The sequence below is a fragment of the Thalassophryne amazonica genome, chromosome 15 (assembly GCF_902500255.1).
Source record: "Thalassophryne amazonica chromosome 15, fThaAma1.1, whole genome shotgun sequence".
Classification (NCBI taxonomy): Eukaryota; Metazoa; Chordata; class Actinopteri; order Batrachoidiformes; family Batrachoididae; genus Thalassophryne; species Thalassophryne amazonica.
In genome coordinates this window covers 66,286,107-66,305,650 of record NC_047117.1, presented here as the reverse complement: position 1 = coordinate 66,305,650, position 19,544 = coordinate 66,286,107, and the positions used below count along the sequence as shown (strand labels likewise).

At 38.3% G+C, this 19,544-nt stretch overlaps 1 protein-coding gene across 2 annotated transcripts in view; it reads right to left on the bottom strand.

Moving 5' to 3' along the window:
• Positions 1–208: 208 nt before the first annotated feature.
• The window catches only part of keap1b (kelch-like ECH-associated protein 1b), a 66,331-nt gene continuing 46,995 nt past the window's right edge, over positions 209–19,544 (bottom strand). For both annotated transcript variants that reach the window (XM_034187362.1, XM_034187363.1), the window contains exons 7-8: positions 3,369–3,545; positions 209–2,393 (exon numbers count right to left, since the gene is read on the bottom strand). In XM_034187362.1, the coding sequence (XP_034043253.1) occupies positions 2,125–2,393; positions 3,369–3,545 (446 nt within the window). In that variant the 3' untranslated portion in view covers positions 209–2,124. The remainder of the gene's footprint in view (positions 2,394–3,368; positions 3,546–19,544) is intronic.

Below are 19,544 nucleotides of genomic sequence, written 5' to 3'. Positions count from 1 at the left end.
CACACTGGGAACACTATTAAAGCTGAAATAATATTTACAAACATAAATCATTACATGATCACAGTCACAGTTGTGCAATAACCACGTTTTACTTCACACTTCATTATTATACATAGATGGGAAAAGAAAGAACAGGGGGGGGGGGGGGGGGACGCAGCAGGTGATCAAATTCTATTTTTCATTCCAACTATCAAAGACAGGAAAAATGTCCCTTTCCAACTGAAACCATATTTATTTAATTTTTACAAAACATTCAAAATTAGCATCGATAAGCATTCCTACTCTATTACAACACATGCCAATTATTCAAAAATACAACACCAGAGTCTGATTCAGTACAAACAGAGGATCTGAACAAATAAATAAAAAATTGAGCTTTTAAATTCTGTACAAGACTTAGAATATGAATGTACAAAATGTGACATAAAAACTTTGTAGCTTAAATTGCTGTTACAAATACATTTTAAGCAAGTCTTTTTATGCCATTAGCATACAATACTTGAATACTAATGCACACAAATATGGTCACTTCTGTCTCTGAGGTCTGGTGGAGGCAAGAACCAACTGTCAACTGTACAGTGAGGAATCATGTCTTTATTAGCGTTTTTCATAAAACACACCTGCCAATTTAAAAATAAAATGCTACAGTCACCCATTTCTCTCATTTTACTGTTTTCTTGACCCATAATCGTTACAACGAACTGCACTCTGATAAATTTACAAAAGAGAGCTTTCGCTAACCCCCCCCCCCCCCCCCCCCCCCAAGTAAAACATTACATCCTGTGACACTGTAACTCGTGTTTAATGAGACGACAGCAAACTGGAAATTTCCATCTTTTCCAGAACAAATGATTGGATGTGACACACCGTCAGGTCCGCCTCATGGCCGCCTGGCAGTGCTGGGCACAGTCCAGATAATCTATTAACCGCTCACGAGCAAAGGGTTTTTTTTGTTTGTTTTCGGTCGATTAGCTTTTCAGATAACTTTGGAAACAGTTAGCAAACCAATTAACATCCACTGAATGTAATTGCGCTAAGATTTTTGGAATGAATTTGTAACTGTAAAAAAATGTTTGTATATGCAAAATTCATACGTGATTGTTTGTGTTGGAGCTTAAACACTAATCCAATAAGCGAAACTGACAAAGAATGAAAGCAACAAGCATCACCTCGAGGAGACAGAGGAGCAGGAGGTCAAGACAGAGTAAACACAATAATCAATTTACTGAGTCCATTTTTCATGTGTACTTTTATTCCTTAAGTTTTACTCAATACCTTCTGGACTGTGAATAAAATGTGTGCTGAATGGAAGCTCCTGTTTAGTTTCATTTGTTCAATTATTTACTTACGTATATCACGATCATCTTCTGATCTTGGCATGCTAAACATTTTTGGAACTGCCATGTTCACACTTCGACATTCAATTTTCAGCTCTTGCGCGTGATTTTCATGGTTATCAAAGCTAACTTTTAGGCTGGCTGTGCCCACCACTGCTGTCTGATTTAATGTTCAACGGTCCCTTCGGGCATCACAATAGCACTTTAAACTGTTGTCAATACTGATGAAATGCTACCCCCCCCCCCCCCACACCCCTCCTTACTACAACTCTCATTCAAGTTCTTGTTCTCGCCTCAGATTAAACTCATTGCTTGTATTTGTTTTTCCTCCTGAATGACGACTCATTAAAAAGCTACAGGCTGGTGAACAACTTTAAGTTTGCAGCCTTTTTTTTTTTTTTTAAACTGTCCAAAATGAAGCCTCATCACAAACAAACACTTAGGACATGGACTGAGTCCCGCCAAAGTCCAGATCTTGCAAACCAGCCTGAAAGATCCGGGATGATACTAAATTTGGACAATCTGTTGCTCTTAATTTAGAGTCAAGTGATTGCAATAAATTACTGATTGGATTTCTGGATTTACACTGTTGAGTCTTTTTCTATTCAGCAATCAGATTAGAAGCACTTAAGATCACTTTTCTTTTTTAAAATTCATGCTCGGCCTATAGTTGAGCACCTGTAGGACTTTGAAAATTACTTTTTAACTCCTCGCATATGTCAACTGTAGACTGATGAATTGTTTCATGTGTGTTCACCTCTGTGCACGTGTGTTCTACCAGTGAGCCTCATGTGCTTTTGCTGATGGGCCCACTCGACTGCTGAACGTGCTGAGATCCAGAACCCGATGCAGTGGTATGATAGGGTGGGGATGAGGCTGCAACATTCTCGCTGTTCGACTTCTGACACAGAGTCACACCCTTCTGGCAGGGCTCCATTGTAACGGCCACGCCCACGCCGCTCCGCCCTGATGTCATGTGTGTCACCTCTGACCATGTGTCCTTGTCTGAGCTGTAGCACTCTACACTGTCCAGGAACGTGCTGCCGTCATAACCTCCTGTGAAGACAGCAGTCATGTTTCTTCTGTGAATATCTTGCTTAGTTAAAGAGGACCTCCACCCTGTATCCAAAATGATATTCTAACATGCTGGATGAAGGGTCCCAAACTGCCACCAGACACCACATTCTGTTTCTATTAATTTTATATCACAAAGGAAATTCATATTCATTCAGAAGTTAAAATGTTCAATAAATCAATTTCACTTATTTAAAGTTTAATAGGATATACAATAAAAACATACGGTCACATCTGGGTCGAAGGCATAGAGATGCATAAACTAGAGCGGACAGTAAAGAGTAGCATGGGCTGCTGTCCTGAGCCAGAGTGAATGACGCGCCACAATGCCACATCTACCAGATCATGAGATTTATGTAATAAATTTATCTGACAGTACTGACTACAGCTGTAGATCTTTGTGTTTCTGTCAGTACAGCAGTGGGTAACAAATTCATCACAATCCCTTTCCCAAGGGAAAATATCACAGAAAGGAGCCTGATGCCCTCTCCGGCATAAAAAAATAAATAAAATAAAAATAAATAAATAAATAAATATACATACATATATAAAACAACTTTTAATAATTTTTAATAAATTAATGTTACTTAAAAATAGTCAACATTCAACAACTAAATATTAGAATTAAAACTGAGTCTCAAACCTTTGAAAAGTATAGATTCATTGAGATTTATACAAAATTTCAATAAAAGAGGAAAACCCAAATTACTGCTCATTTGTCAACAGTCTGTATTTTATTGTGTCACCAAGTCACAAGATGTTTTTGTCCGCTACAAATCCTGAACATCACCTGTCTTTTCGTGGCTCTCGTTTTTGCTCGGGGTTGCCAATGCTGAACCTACAAGTTTAACACCGGATGCCCTTCCTGACAACTACAAACGTACAAGGAGACTGGGCTTTACGAGTGCTCTTCTAGTTACACACTCGCTGTAACAAGTCAAGCTGTCTGGTACTCACCCAACACATAGATGCGCCCATGCAGCGCAGTGACTCCCAGCGCGCTGCGTCGGTGCCTCATGGAGGCAGCAGAGCTCCACGTATCGGTTTCCACATCATAGCACTCTACAGTGTTCAGCTGATTGGTGCCGTCGTAGCCACCCATCACGAAGATGCGGTTCCCCAGTGCACACACACCTATTAAGGACACAAAACAGGTCATTCTTTGAAATGCCCATGAAAACCCAAATGCTGCTTATTAGCCAAAGTTACAAATGCTATGATATGCATCATGTTTGTTCTGTGTGGTTTCATGTACTGATCCCTACATTACCCAGCCTGTTTCTAAACACCCATTAAGAACACATTACATTATTTTACAATGTATGGAAACCAGTCTTGGAGTATTTAAAGATATAGCTAACCCCATTAATAAAGTTTTTTTTATTTTGTTGTCGTATGATATATCAGTGGACTCCTGTGTAATGTAATGTAGTGCTCCATATAATTTATCAACATTTTCTATTTATTTTACCTTTTTTTTTGTGTATTTTTTTTTTTGTCTTTGTATGTGTACCATGATCAGGGTTGCTCACATTTGAAGGGAGGAGGTACAAATGTAGAATATTTGTAGATATGTATATATTCTCTCTTTTGATTTGATGTATTTTTTTTTTTTTTTTTTGCTTTTGGGTGTCTGTGTGTATCTTAATATCTTTGTTTAGGTGGAGTGATATAGCTAATTTGACAAGAGCTGTTTTTTGTTGTTGGTTATTGTTTTGTTTGGTATGTTTTGTAAAGCTGGAAAAATTATAAATAAACGTGGGGAAAAAAAGAGAACACATTACAGCTATTTTAAAAAAAAAAGTTTGCTGAGTAATTACAGTACCAAAATACAGAAAATTCATTACACTCCATCTTGATGGCACCTTAAAGCAGTTAAGCCTGGGTCCCACCGAATAATGAAGGATGAAGAAGGAGCCACGCATGGGTGGGTCACGATTATTCGAAGAATGACCCACGTTTTCATCTATCACGTATCCACTATGAAGGTGCCACTATGTGCCTCTCTGTACCCCGCATCAGCCACACTAAGCCACGTAGTGCCATGATAACGCCATGATGGCGCACGTTTAAGCATGAGTTTGGTCCAAACCTCCAGCCCTCCCACACCTGGTACATTCAAAGTGTGGGTTTTCAATTCACAGATTCACAGCAGCATTTAAAGATGTCCCTTCTTTTTTTTTTTTTTTTTTTTTTTTTTTTTTTAAATGCAGTCTAAAAATAGACACTCCAGCACAGCTCCGCAGTTGCGCGCTGTGCGCAAGGCTGCTGTCCACCTGTAATGCACCAGACCAGCTAGACCCAAACCATGGGTTCCTGGAGAGCCGCCTCTGTGCTCCTCGCTGGTTCCGTGGCTCTCTGGCTTTTTTCTGCGGCTTTAAACACACAAAACTTTATGTTTGTCCATTTATTTCTGCAAAATCGCTCTCTTGCGCGCGCGCTGCTGTTGTCCTTTCATGGACAGCTGCCTCTGTGCGCTAAGTGGCTTCCTTTCCAGCCGTGGCTTGCTGGCTTTATTTTTTCCCTGGCTTTAAACACAGTCATTTTTACTTGATTCCACTTTTAACTTTGTGTTCGTCCGTTTATTTCTGCAAAAGCGCTCTTTTGCGTGCAGTGCCGTTCTGCATACAGAATGAGGTGGCCATTTTATTATATACACCTGTGGATCATTTTCTAAATATATATCTCTTTATTTCTTCCACAGCTTACAAGTCACCATGATACAACTTTTAACTGTGTTATGTCTTCAAAATCGGTCTTTTGCGCGCTCTCCACCTGTGTTGCCGCACAGCTTCTGCTCTTAGTTGCGCCCCTAGAGTTATTATCTTCCATGGCTTTAAACACACATCCACTTTCACGCAGTCACGCAAATTTTAACTTTGTGTTCATCCAATACTGACTGAAAAATCACTCGTGAGCTGGCATTCTGCCTAAATGCTCGTTTGAAGCGTGATGAGTCACTGCCTCAGTGCGCACACACACAGCGGAGCTCGTGATCCATTACAGAGGTGATTAGAGGTGTTTTCAGCATCCAAGGTTTGACAGAAAATGATTAATCTGCTACAAAATAATTATTTTTATATAGAGTCCAGCGCACAGAGCAGGTGGAATTGTGTGCGCAAGAGGAGAGCCGCTCCAAAAATAGCCTCTCAGGTCCTGCCTCAGTGCGCACATACAGCGGAGGTCGTGTGATCCATTAACAAGGTATTAAATCAACATACTTTTACATACAACATACAGACATACGTTTACAGCTAGGAAATGTTTTATCAAGCTATAAAAAAACATTAAAAATAATTACCTTAAGCTGTTCAAAATACATTCCACATGGAACAGGAAAGAGATGGGAGAAAAAAAAAAAAAAAAAAAGCATCCAGATGAAACAGTCCTCTGTGATTCCAGAAGTGATTAGAGGTGTTTTCAGCATCCAAGGTTTGACAGAAAATGATCAATCCGCTACAAAATAATTATTTTATATAGACTCCAGCGCACAGAGCAGGTGGAATTGTGTGCGCAAGAGGAGAGCTGTTCCAAGAGGAGAGCTGTTCCAAAAATAGCCTCCAAAGGTGCCAGGCGCACGAATAATGGACTTTTAGCAGACTCGTAATCACCACGCAAATGCCTCTAAGCCGTCGCAGTAACTCGAACACAAACTGCACCACGCTGTTGCTAAATTTTGAACTTCTTGAAATTAGCGCCACGCTCAGAGAGGAGTATCATTAACTGAAGATAATGTCTGTAAGAGCCACTCAGAGCCATGAAACTCCCACGATAGTTGAAGAAACCTTCTCGTAGCAAAGAAAACATGCTGCGTGGCTCCTTCTTCATCCTTCATTATTTGGTGGGACCCAGCCTTTACTATCCATGCTTACAGAAAACCATAGGACTCTGCCACTTCTGCAGCTTTTTACTTAAGCCCCTTTCACACTGGGTCCACTTCGAGTTGCTTCGTGTGGCGTCATGATGACAGGAATGTGTGCATCAGGTGCGCGAAGCAGGGGGGCAGAGAGGAGGTGAGGACGCAGCCTGCAGGTTCTCTGCACAGAGAAAAAGTGCACAGTTTAGCTGCAGCCAGACTGTGCACTTTGATTTCTCTTCTAGTTTACATTTGTTCTTGTGCTGAGCTGCACGTCTGCGCTCTGAGTTCTGTTATAGTTTCTTTCCTCCTTTGATTGCGAGTGTGAAAGAACTGTCCATGAGTAAATGTGTAGATGTCTGGAGTTATACCTGATGTGGACATGTCCTGTCTCCGGCAATCAGTCTGTGAGCAAGACTTTTATGGACTTTATTTAAACACAGTTGTGAGAGAAGAGCAAGGAGCTGCAATCAGCAGCATTTTTTTCTGTGCTTTTTGAGTGTGTAGTTTTACTGCATTGTGTACACAGTATAAAAACAATCTCGCCTGATTTATACTTCAGGAACAATGGAACACAGCAGGAATCATAAATTGGTGTCGGGTAGTGTTGTATTGTGAGGGTGTGGCTTCCAGTCACGTTGAGTACTGTCGCGTTGCTCTGACTTGCGCTGAAACCACTTAATTTCTCCAAGCACAGGACGCAAAAAAAAAAAAGAAAAGTTTTTTGGCGTAATTTTTGGCGTCCGATTCGTTTTGTCCTTTGCGTCCCTCGCGCTGTTGTGGCGTTGAGCTACATCGTCTCTGCACTGGGTTGCTTCCACGTGGCGTCGTCATGACGCCGCATGATGCAACTGGAAGTGGGCCCGGAGTGAAAGGGGCTTAACTTATAAAGTGAACGTTGCACAGATGTACTGTGATGACTATTACTGTTATACTACTTAAACTAGATAGACTGTACTCTGACATAGTGTCTCTCTTTTAACATACACTGCACAGGGCTACCTTTATTTTCTTAATGAAAAGGCCTCGGTTAATCATTCAAGATAACACTAACATTTATTTAAAACACAGCACCACCACAGGCACAGTTTAAATGAGAAAACAAGCTAAAATAGCCATACGCGCTGCCAAAAATGATTATCTGGAATGCATTTATTAATGAAACTGTGGGAACAAATATGTTGTGCCCACACAATAGCGTTTTGAGCATTATACTCCCCTCCCTCTGTGGCCACTCTGGGGCTAAATAGGTTTGTACACCTTGGAATGTCAGACCTTTCAAGGTGAACACATTTTTCCCCTCTTTCAGATGCTTGGTTTCAGGATTTCATCAAAAGAAACATGCATCTTCACCTCACACAAACTCTTGATGTCCAATGGACTGTTGCAAGCCTGAGTGCGTTATGTCTATTATGTGCAATACCTGCGTTCATCTCTGCCTGTAATAACATGTAACACTTTATGATGTAATAGAGGAAATACAGCATCAATCACAGGGCAGAGGTTTTCAACATGTCTGAATGGCTGAGATGCAGTCTCATTTAACCCTCTGGAGTCATCTGACGCATCAAAAGTCACATGACCTAATTAATCGGACAGAGCACACAATCTGCTTCTCTCTGAGTGTCTGTTTGAATGAGTGGAATTCAACCTCCACACCACTTTTTAAATTTTGTTAAAGGCCAAGTATAACTTGAATTATGATTAATAATAATTTTTTGGGGGATAATCTCATATTAGCTGCGCATTTTGTAGCCACCCACAGCAAAAACAACTAATTTCCTGATTCAGCTGGAGCACAGAGAGGGCTGGAATAAAATACAACTTCCTCAACTGCAGCAGGAGAGAGGGGTGTTACTATTGGTGGAAAACTCAGGAGCTAACCAATCACAATCATCAACTCCATGTGGGTTTGATGACAAGCCACAGACCCCACGTGGGTGTGTGTGCGTGTTTTGCGAAGAGGACTTTTCTTCAGTCTCTCCGTCTTCGACAGCAAACAAGTAAAAAAAAAAGAACAAAAAAAAAAACAAAATCACAAATTTTTCATCACTGGTGTAAAATATATTACCAAATAAACAATGATCCCCAATACACGTAAAATGGTTGCTGAGAGAAGTGATGATGATGAATACTTTACTGAGCAAGTTAAAAACATTTATACACTGCGCACATTCATCTTTGAAAATCCGTACATTACTCAAAGGGAGTAGAATGAAGTAAAACTTATATTTTCTACCCCCTTTCACGTTTTATTTTCGACTACGCAAACAAGAATAAAAAAATTTTTGAGATCATATATATATATATATCTATATAAACACACACCTTGCATTATACATAAACATGTATACTCAACAAAAATATAAACGCAACACTTTTGGTTTTGCTCCCATTTTGTATGAGATGAACTCAAAGATCTAAAACTTTTTCCACATACACAATATCACCATTTCCCCCAAATATTGTTCACAAACCAGTCTAAATCTGTGATAGTGAGCACTTCTTTGCTGAGATAATCCATCTCACCTAACAGGTGTGCCATATCAAGATGCTGATTAGACACCATGATTAGTGCACAGGTGTGCCTTAGACTGCCCACAATAAAAGGCCACTCTGAAAGGTGCAGTTTTGTTTTATTGGGGGGGGGGGGGGGGGATACCAGTCAGTATCTGGTGTGACCACCATTTGCCTCATGCAGTGCAACACATCTCCTTCACATAGAGTTGATCAGGCTGTCAATTGTGGCCTGTGGAATGTTGGTCCACTCCTCTTCAATGGCTGTGCGAAGTTGCTGGATATTGGCAGGAACTGGTACACGCTGTCGTATACGCCGGTCCAGAGCATCCCAAACATGCTCAATGGGTGACATGTCCGGTGAGTATGTCGGCCATGCAAGAACTGGGACATTTTCAGCTTCCAAAAATTGTGTACAGATCCTTGCAACATGGGGCCGTGCATTATCCTGCTGCAACATGAGATGATGTTCTTGGATGTGTGGCACAACAATGGGCCTCAGGATCTCGTCACGGTATCTCTGTGCATTCAAAATGCCATCAATAAAATGCACCTGTGTTCTTCGTCCATAACAGATGCCTGCCCATACCATAACCCCACCGCCACCATGGGCCACTCGATCCACAACATTGACATCAGAAAACCGCTCACCCACACGACGCCACACACGCTGTCTGCCATCTGCCCTGGACAGTGTGAACCGGGATTCATCCGTGAAGAGAACACCTCTCCAACGTGCCAAACGCCAGCGAATGTGAGCATTTTCCCACTCAAGTCGGTTACGATGACGAACTGGAGTCAGGTCGAGACCCCGATGAGGACGTCGAGCATGCAGATGAGCCTTCCTGAGACGGTTTCTGACAGTTTGTGCAGAAATTCTTTGGTTATGCAAACCGATTGTTTCAGCAGCTGTCCGAGTGGCTGGTCTCAAGACGATCTTAGAGGTGAACATGCTGGATGTGGAGGTCCTGGGCTGGTGTGGTTACACGTGGTCTGCGGTTGTGAGGCTGGTTGGATGTACTGCCAAATTCTCTGAAACGCCTTTGGAGACGGCTTATGGTAGAGAAATGAAAATTCAATACACGAGCAACAGCTCTGGTTGACATTCCTGCTGTCAGCATGCCAACTGCACGCTCCCTCAAATCTTGCGACATCTGTGGCATTGTGCTGTGTGATAAAACTGCACCTTTCAGAGTGGCCTTTTATTGTGGGCAGTCTAAGGCACACCTGTGCACTAATCATGGTGTCTAATCAGCATCTTGATATGGCACACCTGTGAGGTGGGATGGATTATCTCAGCAAAGGAGAAGTGCTCACTATCACAGATTGAGACTGGTTTGTGAACAATATTTGAGGGAAATGGTGATATTGTGTATGTGGAAAAAGTTTTAGATCTTTGAGTTCATCTCATACAAAATGGGAGCAAAACCAAAAGTGTTGCATTTATATTTTTGTTGAGTGTATTTACATAAATACACTACCTCTATACACAAATACCCTTGCATACACCAATACACACACTAGATTCAATGAGATTTGACAACACTTTTAACCCACATACATGCACCCATGGGCACCCAAGCCCCTGCATGCATGCACGCACATTTACCTATATTCGATTCAACTTGATATAATAATTTTTTTTTTTCCCCACACACATGTATCATGGGCAACTCGTGCATTCATATTTCCCATACATTCGTCATGACCAAATAATATAACAGTTTAGATCCACAAACATGCACACCTGTATGTATACTAAGAATTATGTTATTCAGTTTCATATTTTTTTAATATTTTGAGTTTTCAATTTCTTTTGAATTGATGTACTGTAGTACATACTTTGATGTCCTCAGTTAGGTTATTCCATAAATCCACCCCATGTCTCGTAAGGCACATTTGTTTCATTGTTGTACGAGCACACTGTTTTTTAAATTATATTTCCTTCTTGGATTGTAATCTCCCTCTCTTTCACTAAACAATTTTTGGAGGTTATCTGGTAGTAGATTTTGTTTCACTTTAAAAATAATTTGTAAAGTTTTAAATTCTGCAAGATCTCTATATTTTAGTATTTTGGATTGTAAAAACAGTGTACTCGTATGATCTCTGAAGCCTACAATATGGATGATTCTTATTGCCCTTTTCTGTAACTTAAAAAGTGTGTCTACATTACTTTTATATGTATTACCCCATACCTCAATGCCATAGCTAATATATGGTAATATTAATGTGCAATAAACAATATATAAGGACTCCTGATCTAAGAAATGTTTGGCTTTCCCCATTATGGAAATACTTCTGGCCATTTTGGATTGTATGCTAGCAATGTGGGGTTTCCAGCACATCCTGTGATCGATTATTATTCCTAGAAATCTATGTTGGTTAATCCTTTCAATAGGAACCATGTCAATTTTAAGATTTACTTTTGTTTTCATTTCTCGGTTTCCAAAGAGCATTAATTTTGTCTTTGAAATATTAAGTGACAATTTATTACTATCAAACCAATTTTTTAATTTAATAATTTCTATTTGCATTTCGATCACAAGTTGTTCCAGGTTTTCCCCAGAACATACTATCGTTGTGTCATCAGCAAAGAGGATAAATTTCAGTTTTTCAGAGATGAATTGCAAGTCATTAATATAAATTAAAAAAAGTTTAGGTCCTAAAACGGACCCTTGTGGAACTCCACAATGTATCTGTTTAAACAAAGATTTATATTCTCCTATTTATACATATTGTTGCCTGTTGTTTAAATAAGATTGGAGCCAATTTAGTGTAATACCCCTTATGCCAATTTTTTCCAATTTACGTAATAATATATTGTGGTTAATAGTATCAAACGCCTTTTTTAAGTCAATGAAGATCGCCATTGTATGTTTCTTTTTATCAATATTATTTGTTATTTCTTTCATTAAATCAATTAAAGCTAAAGTTGTTGATCTATTTTTTCTGAAACCATACTGGTTATCGTTTAATATCTTGAACTTTTCAATGTATTGATCTAACCGTACTGTATATAGTTTTTCTAAAATTTTTGAGAATTGAGATAACACAGATATAGGTCTATAATTTGAGAATAGATACTTATCTCCACTTTTATATATAGGTGTAATTTTGGCAATCTTCATTTGATTTGGAAACTCTCCATTAATAAAAGATAAGTTACTTAGAGGTTTTGCAATTTCATTAATGACTTGTTTAATTACTGTAGTGTCCAACTTATTGCAATCTACTGATTTTTTTGCCTTCAATTCATTAACAGTGTTCATTATTTCCATTTCGTCTGTTGCTGATAGAAAGAATGAATTTGAGTTTACTTGTTCAGTACCTATTTCTGAGGCTGAATATGGCATTTTTATTTCAGCTGCCAATTCTGGCCCTATATTGACAAAATAATGATTAAATGCATTTACTAGCTCTTCGTTGTTATAGATCTTTTTATCACTGTCAATGAAATAGTCCAGCAAGGTACTACGGTTCTCCTTTTTCCTGATGACACTATTACATTCCAGAGGCCTTTAATATTTCCCTTGTTTTGTTCTAGTTGTGTTTTATAATACATCTTTTTACAATTTCTTAATACACGTCAACTTATTTTTATATATTTTATATTTATTTTCTGTTTCGATTGTTCTTTCTTTAATAAATACCTTGTATAGCCAGTTTTTCTTTTTACAGGCATTAATTAAACTGCTTGTCATCCACGGGTTGGTTTTAGCTTGTTGTTTGATTTGGACTGATTTCACAGGGGAACATTGATCATAGAGAGTCAAAAATTTATTCAAAAGAGTGTTATAAGCCGAGTTAACCTACTTCTAACCTACTACTTACACATGAATATTGAGGTGGAATATCTGTACAAATTCTTTGAGCTGCTGATGTGCATTGGATAGGAATTATATTTGTGCCATTCAGAAAAACAACACTATGTAACACAATTTTTGTTCCTGGCTTCTAAGTGTTATATTTCAACTGCTTATGTCTAAAGTCTATGGAAAAATGACTACATTCAGCACAAACTTTGATTTTTTTTTTTTTTTACGTTCTAGAAAGTTCTAAAAGTTTCTTGAAATTTCTGGATAATTCTGGAATCTTCTAGAAAATTCTGGACAGTTCAAGAATATTCTAGAAGACTACTCAGTAGTAGTGAAGGCGAATCGAGAATATTCTTGAAAACAGACAAATTTCAAAATATCATTGTCCTGATCACAGAAGCAAAGTTTCTGTAGATAACAGCTATTTTCTATTTATTTAAGGCATAACAGGTTAGGAAAACACAGTGTACCCAGGAACAAAACAAAAATAAAAATTTGTTACATAGTGAATTTGTGCCACTCAGAAAAACATGGCATCTTATTGCATGTAAATAGCCACAAAAAATGCCTGAAGCATTTCCTGCATTTTAATATGAATTGTTGTATATAACTTTATGCTACATTTTTACATATTTTTTGAAATTTACAATTTCTATTTGCTTTCTAAGTTATAAAAATGGTTTGTTAAACATATTTCTGGTTTTCACTGTAAAAAATAACTTTTTTCTGATTCAAATTTTAGGTTTTGGGATGAATTTACTGTCACTGCTTTAATGCAGTATGTCAGAATGAAAGAAAAACTATAAAGTCACACGTGAGGTTGTGGTGAAAAAAGCGACACTAAACAAGGCCAGGTAAACAGTTTAAGTTAAATTATGAATGTAAACCCAAAGGTAGTCAAAAATGCCCCAAAACAGCCAAGACTCCAGAGGGTTAAGCAACACAAATCCCACTGCACTTATTCCATATATGCTGCAATATGACATGCATTTCTCTACAATCTCAGTATAACGACAATTCCTTCTGCATCATTGTATAGTGCATGGTCGGCTTTACAACAGCTTCAAGATGGAAAACGCTTGCCCTGATTAATCATGTACCCATTTGTAGAGATTTGCCTATGCCTACCCACATGACAGATTCAAAGTCATAGTTCATTAACACCTATGGAAATATGAACTTGAGCTCATCACCTCAGCACCACATCAGTTGCTTTCACACCATCTCCAATCAATCCCTATATACAGGGTGGGACAATAAAATGTTACCACTTTTTGATCGTACACAAGTTTTTGAAATGAGAACTTATTCGAAAATTTTATTTACAGACTTGTAACAGAAGCATTAAATTAACATTTGATACCAAAGGTTTCCCACTTTGTCTCTTGTTTTCCACACAGTTCAATAATTGATGACATGTTCAAGCCACACTCCACTTCTTTGGATTACAGCTGCAACACGCACACTGAAGTTTGTGATGACATTGCCACACGTTTCAAGAGGAATTCTCTGAATTTCCTGACGGATATTGGTCTTCTATATATATATATATATATATATATATATATATATATATATAAAAATAAAGGGATTAAATAAAACAGAGATGGCCAACACATATAGAGGGATGGAAATTTGAATCTGCCTGGTTATACCCACAGCCAGCTATTTTGGGGGTAATTTTCAGTTTAACTTAAAAAAAAAAAAATGGTACCAGTTTGTTCCCCATGTCATGAGGATTCAGAATATATATATTATACGAGGGTAGGCTGAAAAGTTCTAAGGCTCACCAAGAAGGAGAAATGCCATTTCAATAAAACTTGGCATGCATTAAGTTCAACTCTTCTGATGACTGTTATTTTCTTCCAGGTTGTGAGGTAGTTTGTGGTTCATAGCCAAGTTTGAAAGTTCGTGGTAGAAGGAAACGGCAAAAATGGAAAAAATCTTGCATAGCAGTGTGACTAAGTACCTGCATAAGAAGGGGTTAAAGCCCAAGGACATTCATGCGGATATGGTTGCTACATTAGGGGATGAAGCTCCCTCCATATCTACAGTGCAGAAGTGGGCAGCTGAATTTAAGAGGGGCAGAGAGAGCCTTGAAGACAACCCAAGGTCTGGGCAGCCTGCAACAGCCACAACCCAGAAAAACATTGACCTTGTTCATGAAATGGTGATGGACAGACGATCGACGATTAATCAGCTTGCAGATGCTGTGGGAATATCCCGTGAGAGAACTGAACACATTCTGCATGAATAACTTGGAATGTCAAAGGTGTCAGCTCGGTGGGTGCCACGTCTTCTGATGCCTGATCAGAAACGCACCAGGCTAGTCATGTTGAAGGCAAACTTGGCGCAATTTGAAGAGGATCCAGCCAATTACATGGAACATTTTCTTACCTAGGATGAGTGTTGGGTTCACCACTTTGAACCAGAGACAAAAAAAACAATCAATGCAGTGGAAACACCCAAGGTCACCACCTCCAAAGAAGGCCAAGGTCGTTTCATCTGCGGGGAAGGTCATGGTTTCAGTTTTCTGGGATGCCAAGGGCATTGTGTTCGTGGACTATCTTGAAAAGGGACAAACCATAAATGGAGAGTACTATTCTAACCTACTGAGACAGTTACGCGAGGCTATCAAAAAGACGCGACCAGGAAAGCTGACGAAAGGGGTGCTGTTCGATCAAGACAATGCCCCAGCTCACAAGTCAACAGTGGTCATGGCCACTATCCACGAGTGTGGATTCGAACTGGTAGATCACCCACCATACTCCCCTGACTTGGCACCCTTGGACTTTCATCCGTTCCCAAACCTGAAAAAAAAAAAAAAAAAAAAAAAAAAAAAAAAAAAAAAAAAAAACTTGGCTGGGAAGCACTATGGGAGCACGGATGAGGTGATGGCTGCCGTTGAGGACTATTTTGACTCAAGATGAAAGCTTCTATGCCAAGGGAATCGAAGCACTCAAGCACCACTGGAAGAAGTGTGTGGAGTTACAGGGAGACTATGTAGAAAAATAACCCTGAATTTGTTCAATTCGACAACTGCATCATAGTCAGCCTTAGAACATTTCAGCCTACCCTCATATACATATATAGATATATACATATACACATATACATACATATATTAGTTTTTAGGGCTACATACATATACACACAGACAGAGATAGAGACACAGAGACAGACAGATAGAGGTAGGTAGAAATAGGTAGAGAGAGAGATAAAGACAGAGATACAGATAGAGACAGACAGATAGAGGTAGGTAGAAATAGGTAGAGAGAGAGATAAAGACAGAGATACAGATAGAGACAGACAGATAGAGGTAGGTAGAAATAGGTAGAGAGAGAGATAAAGACAGAGATACAGATAGAGGTAGGTAGAAATAGGTAGAGAGAGAGATAAAGACAGAGATACAGATAGAGACAGACAGATAGAGGTAGGTAGAAATAGGTAGAGAGAGAGATAAAGACAGAGATACAGATAGAGACAGACAGAGGTAGGTAGAAATAGGTAGAGATAGAGATAAAGAGATAGAAATACAGATAGATAGCGATAGAGAGAGACAGATATAGATAGACATAGAGATAGATAGACAGAGATAGATCCACAGGTGTATGTCATTAAAGCGGCCACCTCATTGTGTGCTGGCTGTCCAGGAACCCTTGGTTTGGTTCTATCTGGTCTGGTGCATTACAGATGGACAGCAGCCTGGCACACAGCTCACAGCTGTGGGACTGTACTGGAGCGTCTATTTTTGGACTGCGTTAAAAAAATGTGACATCTTTAAATGTTGCTGTGAATCTGTGAATAGAAAACCCACATTTTAAAGGGACCAGGTGTGGGAGGGCTAGAGGTTTGGACCAAACCCATGCCTAAACATGCGCCAACATTGCGTTATCATGGCGCTATCACAGCACTACGTTTCTTAGTGTTGCTGATGCGAACCATTCGAGGTTCTAATGACAGGTCAGTCGTGGCTCACTAGAGGCTGCTACATGGCACATGTGGGGTACAGAGAGGCACCTTAGTAGTGGATACATGAAAACATGGGTCATTCTTCAAATAATCGCTGACACAACCAAGCGTAGCTCATTATTCGGTGGGACCCAGGCTTAACATCTGTCTCGTAAATCATTTCCGAGGTGTTATCTGGTTTTTAAAACAGCATTTTTAAAGCATTTTTTCAAAATAGATGAGAAAGATTAATATAATAATAATAAGAATAATAATAATAAGCTGTTCTGGAGCTTTTCTGCTATACGAGGTCTGTGAGAAAAGTATCCGACCTTATTAATTTTTTCAAAAACCATATGGATTTGAATCACGTGTGACTGCATCAGCCAAGCTTGAACCTTCGTGCGCATGCGTGAGTTTTTTCACGCCTGTCGGTTGCATCATTCACCTGTGAGCAGGCTTTGTATGAGCACTGGTCCACCCCTCTCGTCGTTTTTTTATTGCAAATAAATGTCTTTACGATTTGGAGCTTTGCTGCATCAATTGTTTTCAGAAACTGTGAGAGACCTCCGTTCTTACTGGTGGTTTCATAAAAATTGCACAACCTCTTAAACTATATCTGGATTCCCTCAATCGGAACAGACTCTGGACATGTCTTGGTAAGGCTTGGTTTTTCGCTCGAAATAAAGTTTGAATTGTAATGTGATCGACCAAATCTATGAATTTTAATACATTTAAAGACACAAATAGAGAATGAGTTGGTTCACGATATTGTTTATTGCAGATGATTCGTATGGCTCGTTTTTGCAAAAGGAATATTGGATTGGTATTTGATTTGTAAGTGTTTCCCCATGACTCAACACAATATGTCATATATGGTACCATCAGAGAATGATATAAAGTAAGTAACCCTTCTTGCGGCAGTAGGTCTTTGGCTTTATACAAAATGGCTATAGTTTTTGACAATTTTGATTTCACATAATTTATATGTGGTTTCCAGCTAAGTTTATTATCAATTATAACACCTAAAAATTTATTCTCTGTTACTAACTCAATTTCCTGATTGTTTATAGTTACATTTTTACATTTGGGTGCCTGTTTATTTCCAAATATAATACATTTAGTTTTCCCAAGGTTGAGTGACAACTTATTAGCGTCAAACCAAACCTTAAATTTTTCCAGTTCTTTCTCCACTATGTCCAGAAGCTGTTCAAGATTTTCACCGCTACAGAACACAGTTGTATCATCCGCAAAAAGGACACATCTCAGTGAACTCGACACCCAACTTATATCATTTATATAGATTATAAACAACAAAGGACCCAGCACTGAGCCCTGCGGCACCCCACATGTGACATCCCTGAGTTCAGAATTTGTATTATTGAATTGAACATACTGAAATCTGCCTTGTAAATAACTAGCTATCCATTCATATGCCAGACCTCTGATTCCATATTTCTGCAGTTTAATTAATAGTCTTCCATGGTTAATTGTGTCAAACGCTTTCTGTAAATCAAATAAACAAAACAAACAAAAACAAACAAACAAACAAAAAAAAAAACCTATTGCGTATTGTTTGTCAATTGCAGTTGCTATACTTTCCACAAAGTCCATCAAAGCATGTGATGTAGTTCGAGACCTTCTGAATCCATACTGTTCTCCACAAATGATGTTATGCTTCAGTAAATAATCATTTAATCTTTTAGCAAATAAATTTTCCAAAATTTTGGAAAATTGTGGCAGGAGTGATATAGGTCTATAATTAGAAAATGTGTGTTTGTCACCAGTTTTAAACAGAGGAATTACTTTGGCTATTTTCATTTGAGAAGGAAATTTACCCGTACTTAGTGACATATTGCAAATATAATTGAATGGTTTTACTATACAATCAATAACTTTTTTTAATAAAGCCATATCCAAATTATTAAAATCAGTCGATTTCTTACTTTTTGAACCATGAACCAGATCAAGTATTTCCCTTTCATGAGTACCACCAATGAACATTAAAACAGATTTGTTAAACGTTGAATTATTTACCCAGAAGTTAGTTGATGAGTCAATTTTACTGGCAAGATTTTTACCCACATTAACGAAGTATTCATTAAAGTGTTCAGCAATAGACTCGTCGTTATCAATCGTGATGTAGTTGTTACTCTGAAAAAATGAAGGATAATCTCTAGTTACTCTATTCTTTTTTACTATTTCATTGAATATGTTCCATGTGTTTTTGATGTTATTTCTATTTTTGACAAGTAACTCATAATATATTTTTTTACTGAGTCTCATGATATTGATTAACTTATTCTTATATGTTTTATACTTACTTTCAGCTTCCTTAGTTCGTAGTTTTATGAAATGTTTATATAGTACGTTTTTCTTTTTACATGCCCTCTGAAGCCCCTTAGTTATCCATGGTTTGTTGCTATATTGATTTCTATATATTTTGTCAACAAATGGACAGTGTTTATTATACAAACTGGAAAAAATGGAAATGAAAGCATCATATGACCTGTCAACATCAACAAAAACATCTGACCAATTCTGACTTGATAAATCCTCCCTTAAATTATCAATTGTTTCAGGTGTTACTTTTCTACTCATGAATTTGATATTGCTTCGATACATACAACAACCCTCCAATGCAAAGACTGAGAAAACTGGCAAGTGATCACTGATATCACTGACCAGTAGTCCCCCACTAAGATTACTGGATATAACATTAGTTAAAATATTGTCAATAAGAGTTGTTGTATCCATAGTTAGTCTGCTAGGATGAATGATGGTTGGAAACAGTCCTAAACAGTACAAGGTGTTTATAAATGAGGTAATTTGTGGATGATTGTGAGGGTTTAAAAAAAATCTATATTGAAATCTCCACAGACAAATAAATGCTTATTTCTGTTGATTTTGTTGTACATTCCTAAGATAATGTCTTCAAAGGTGTCAATATTTGTCCCAGGAGCTCTGTAAATGCAACTAACAACTATGTTTTTG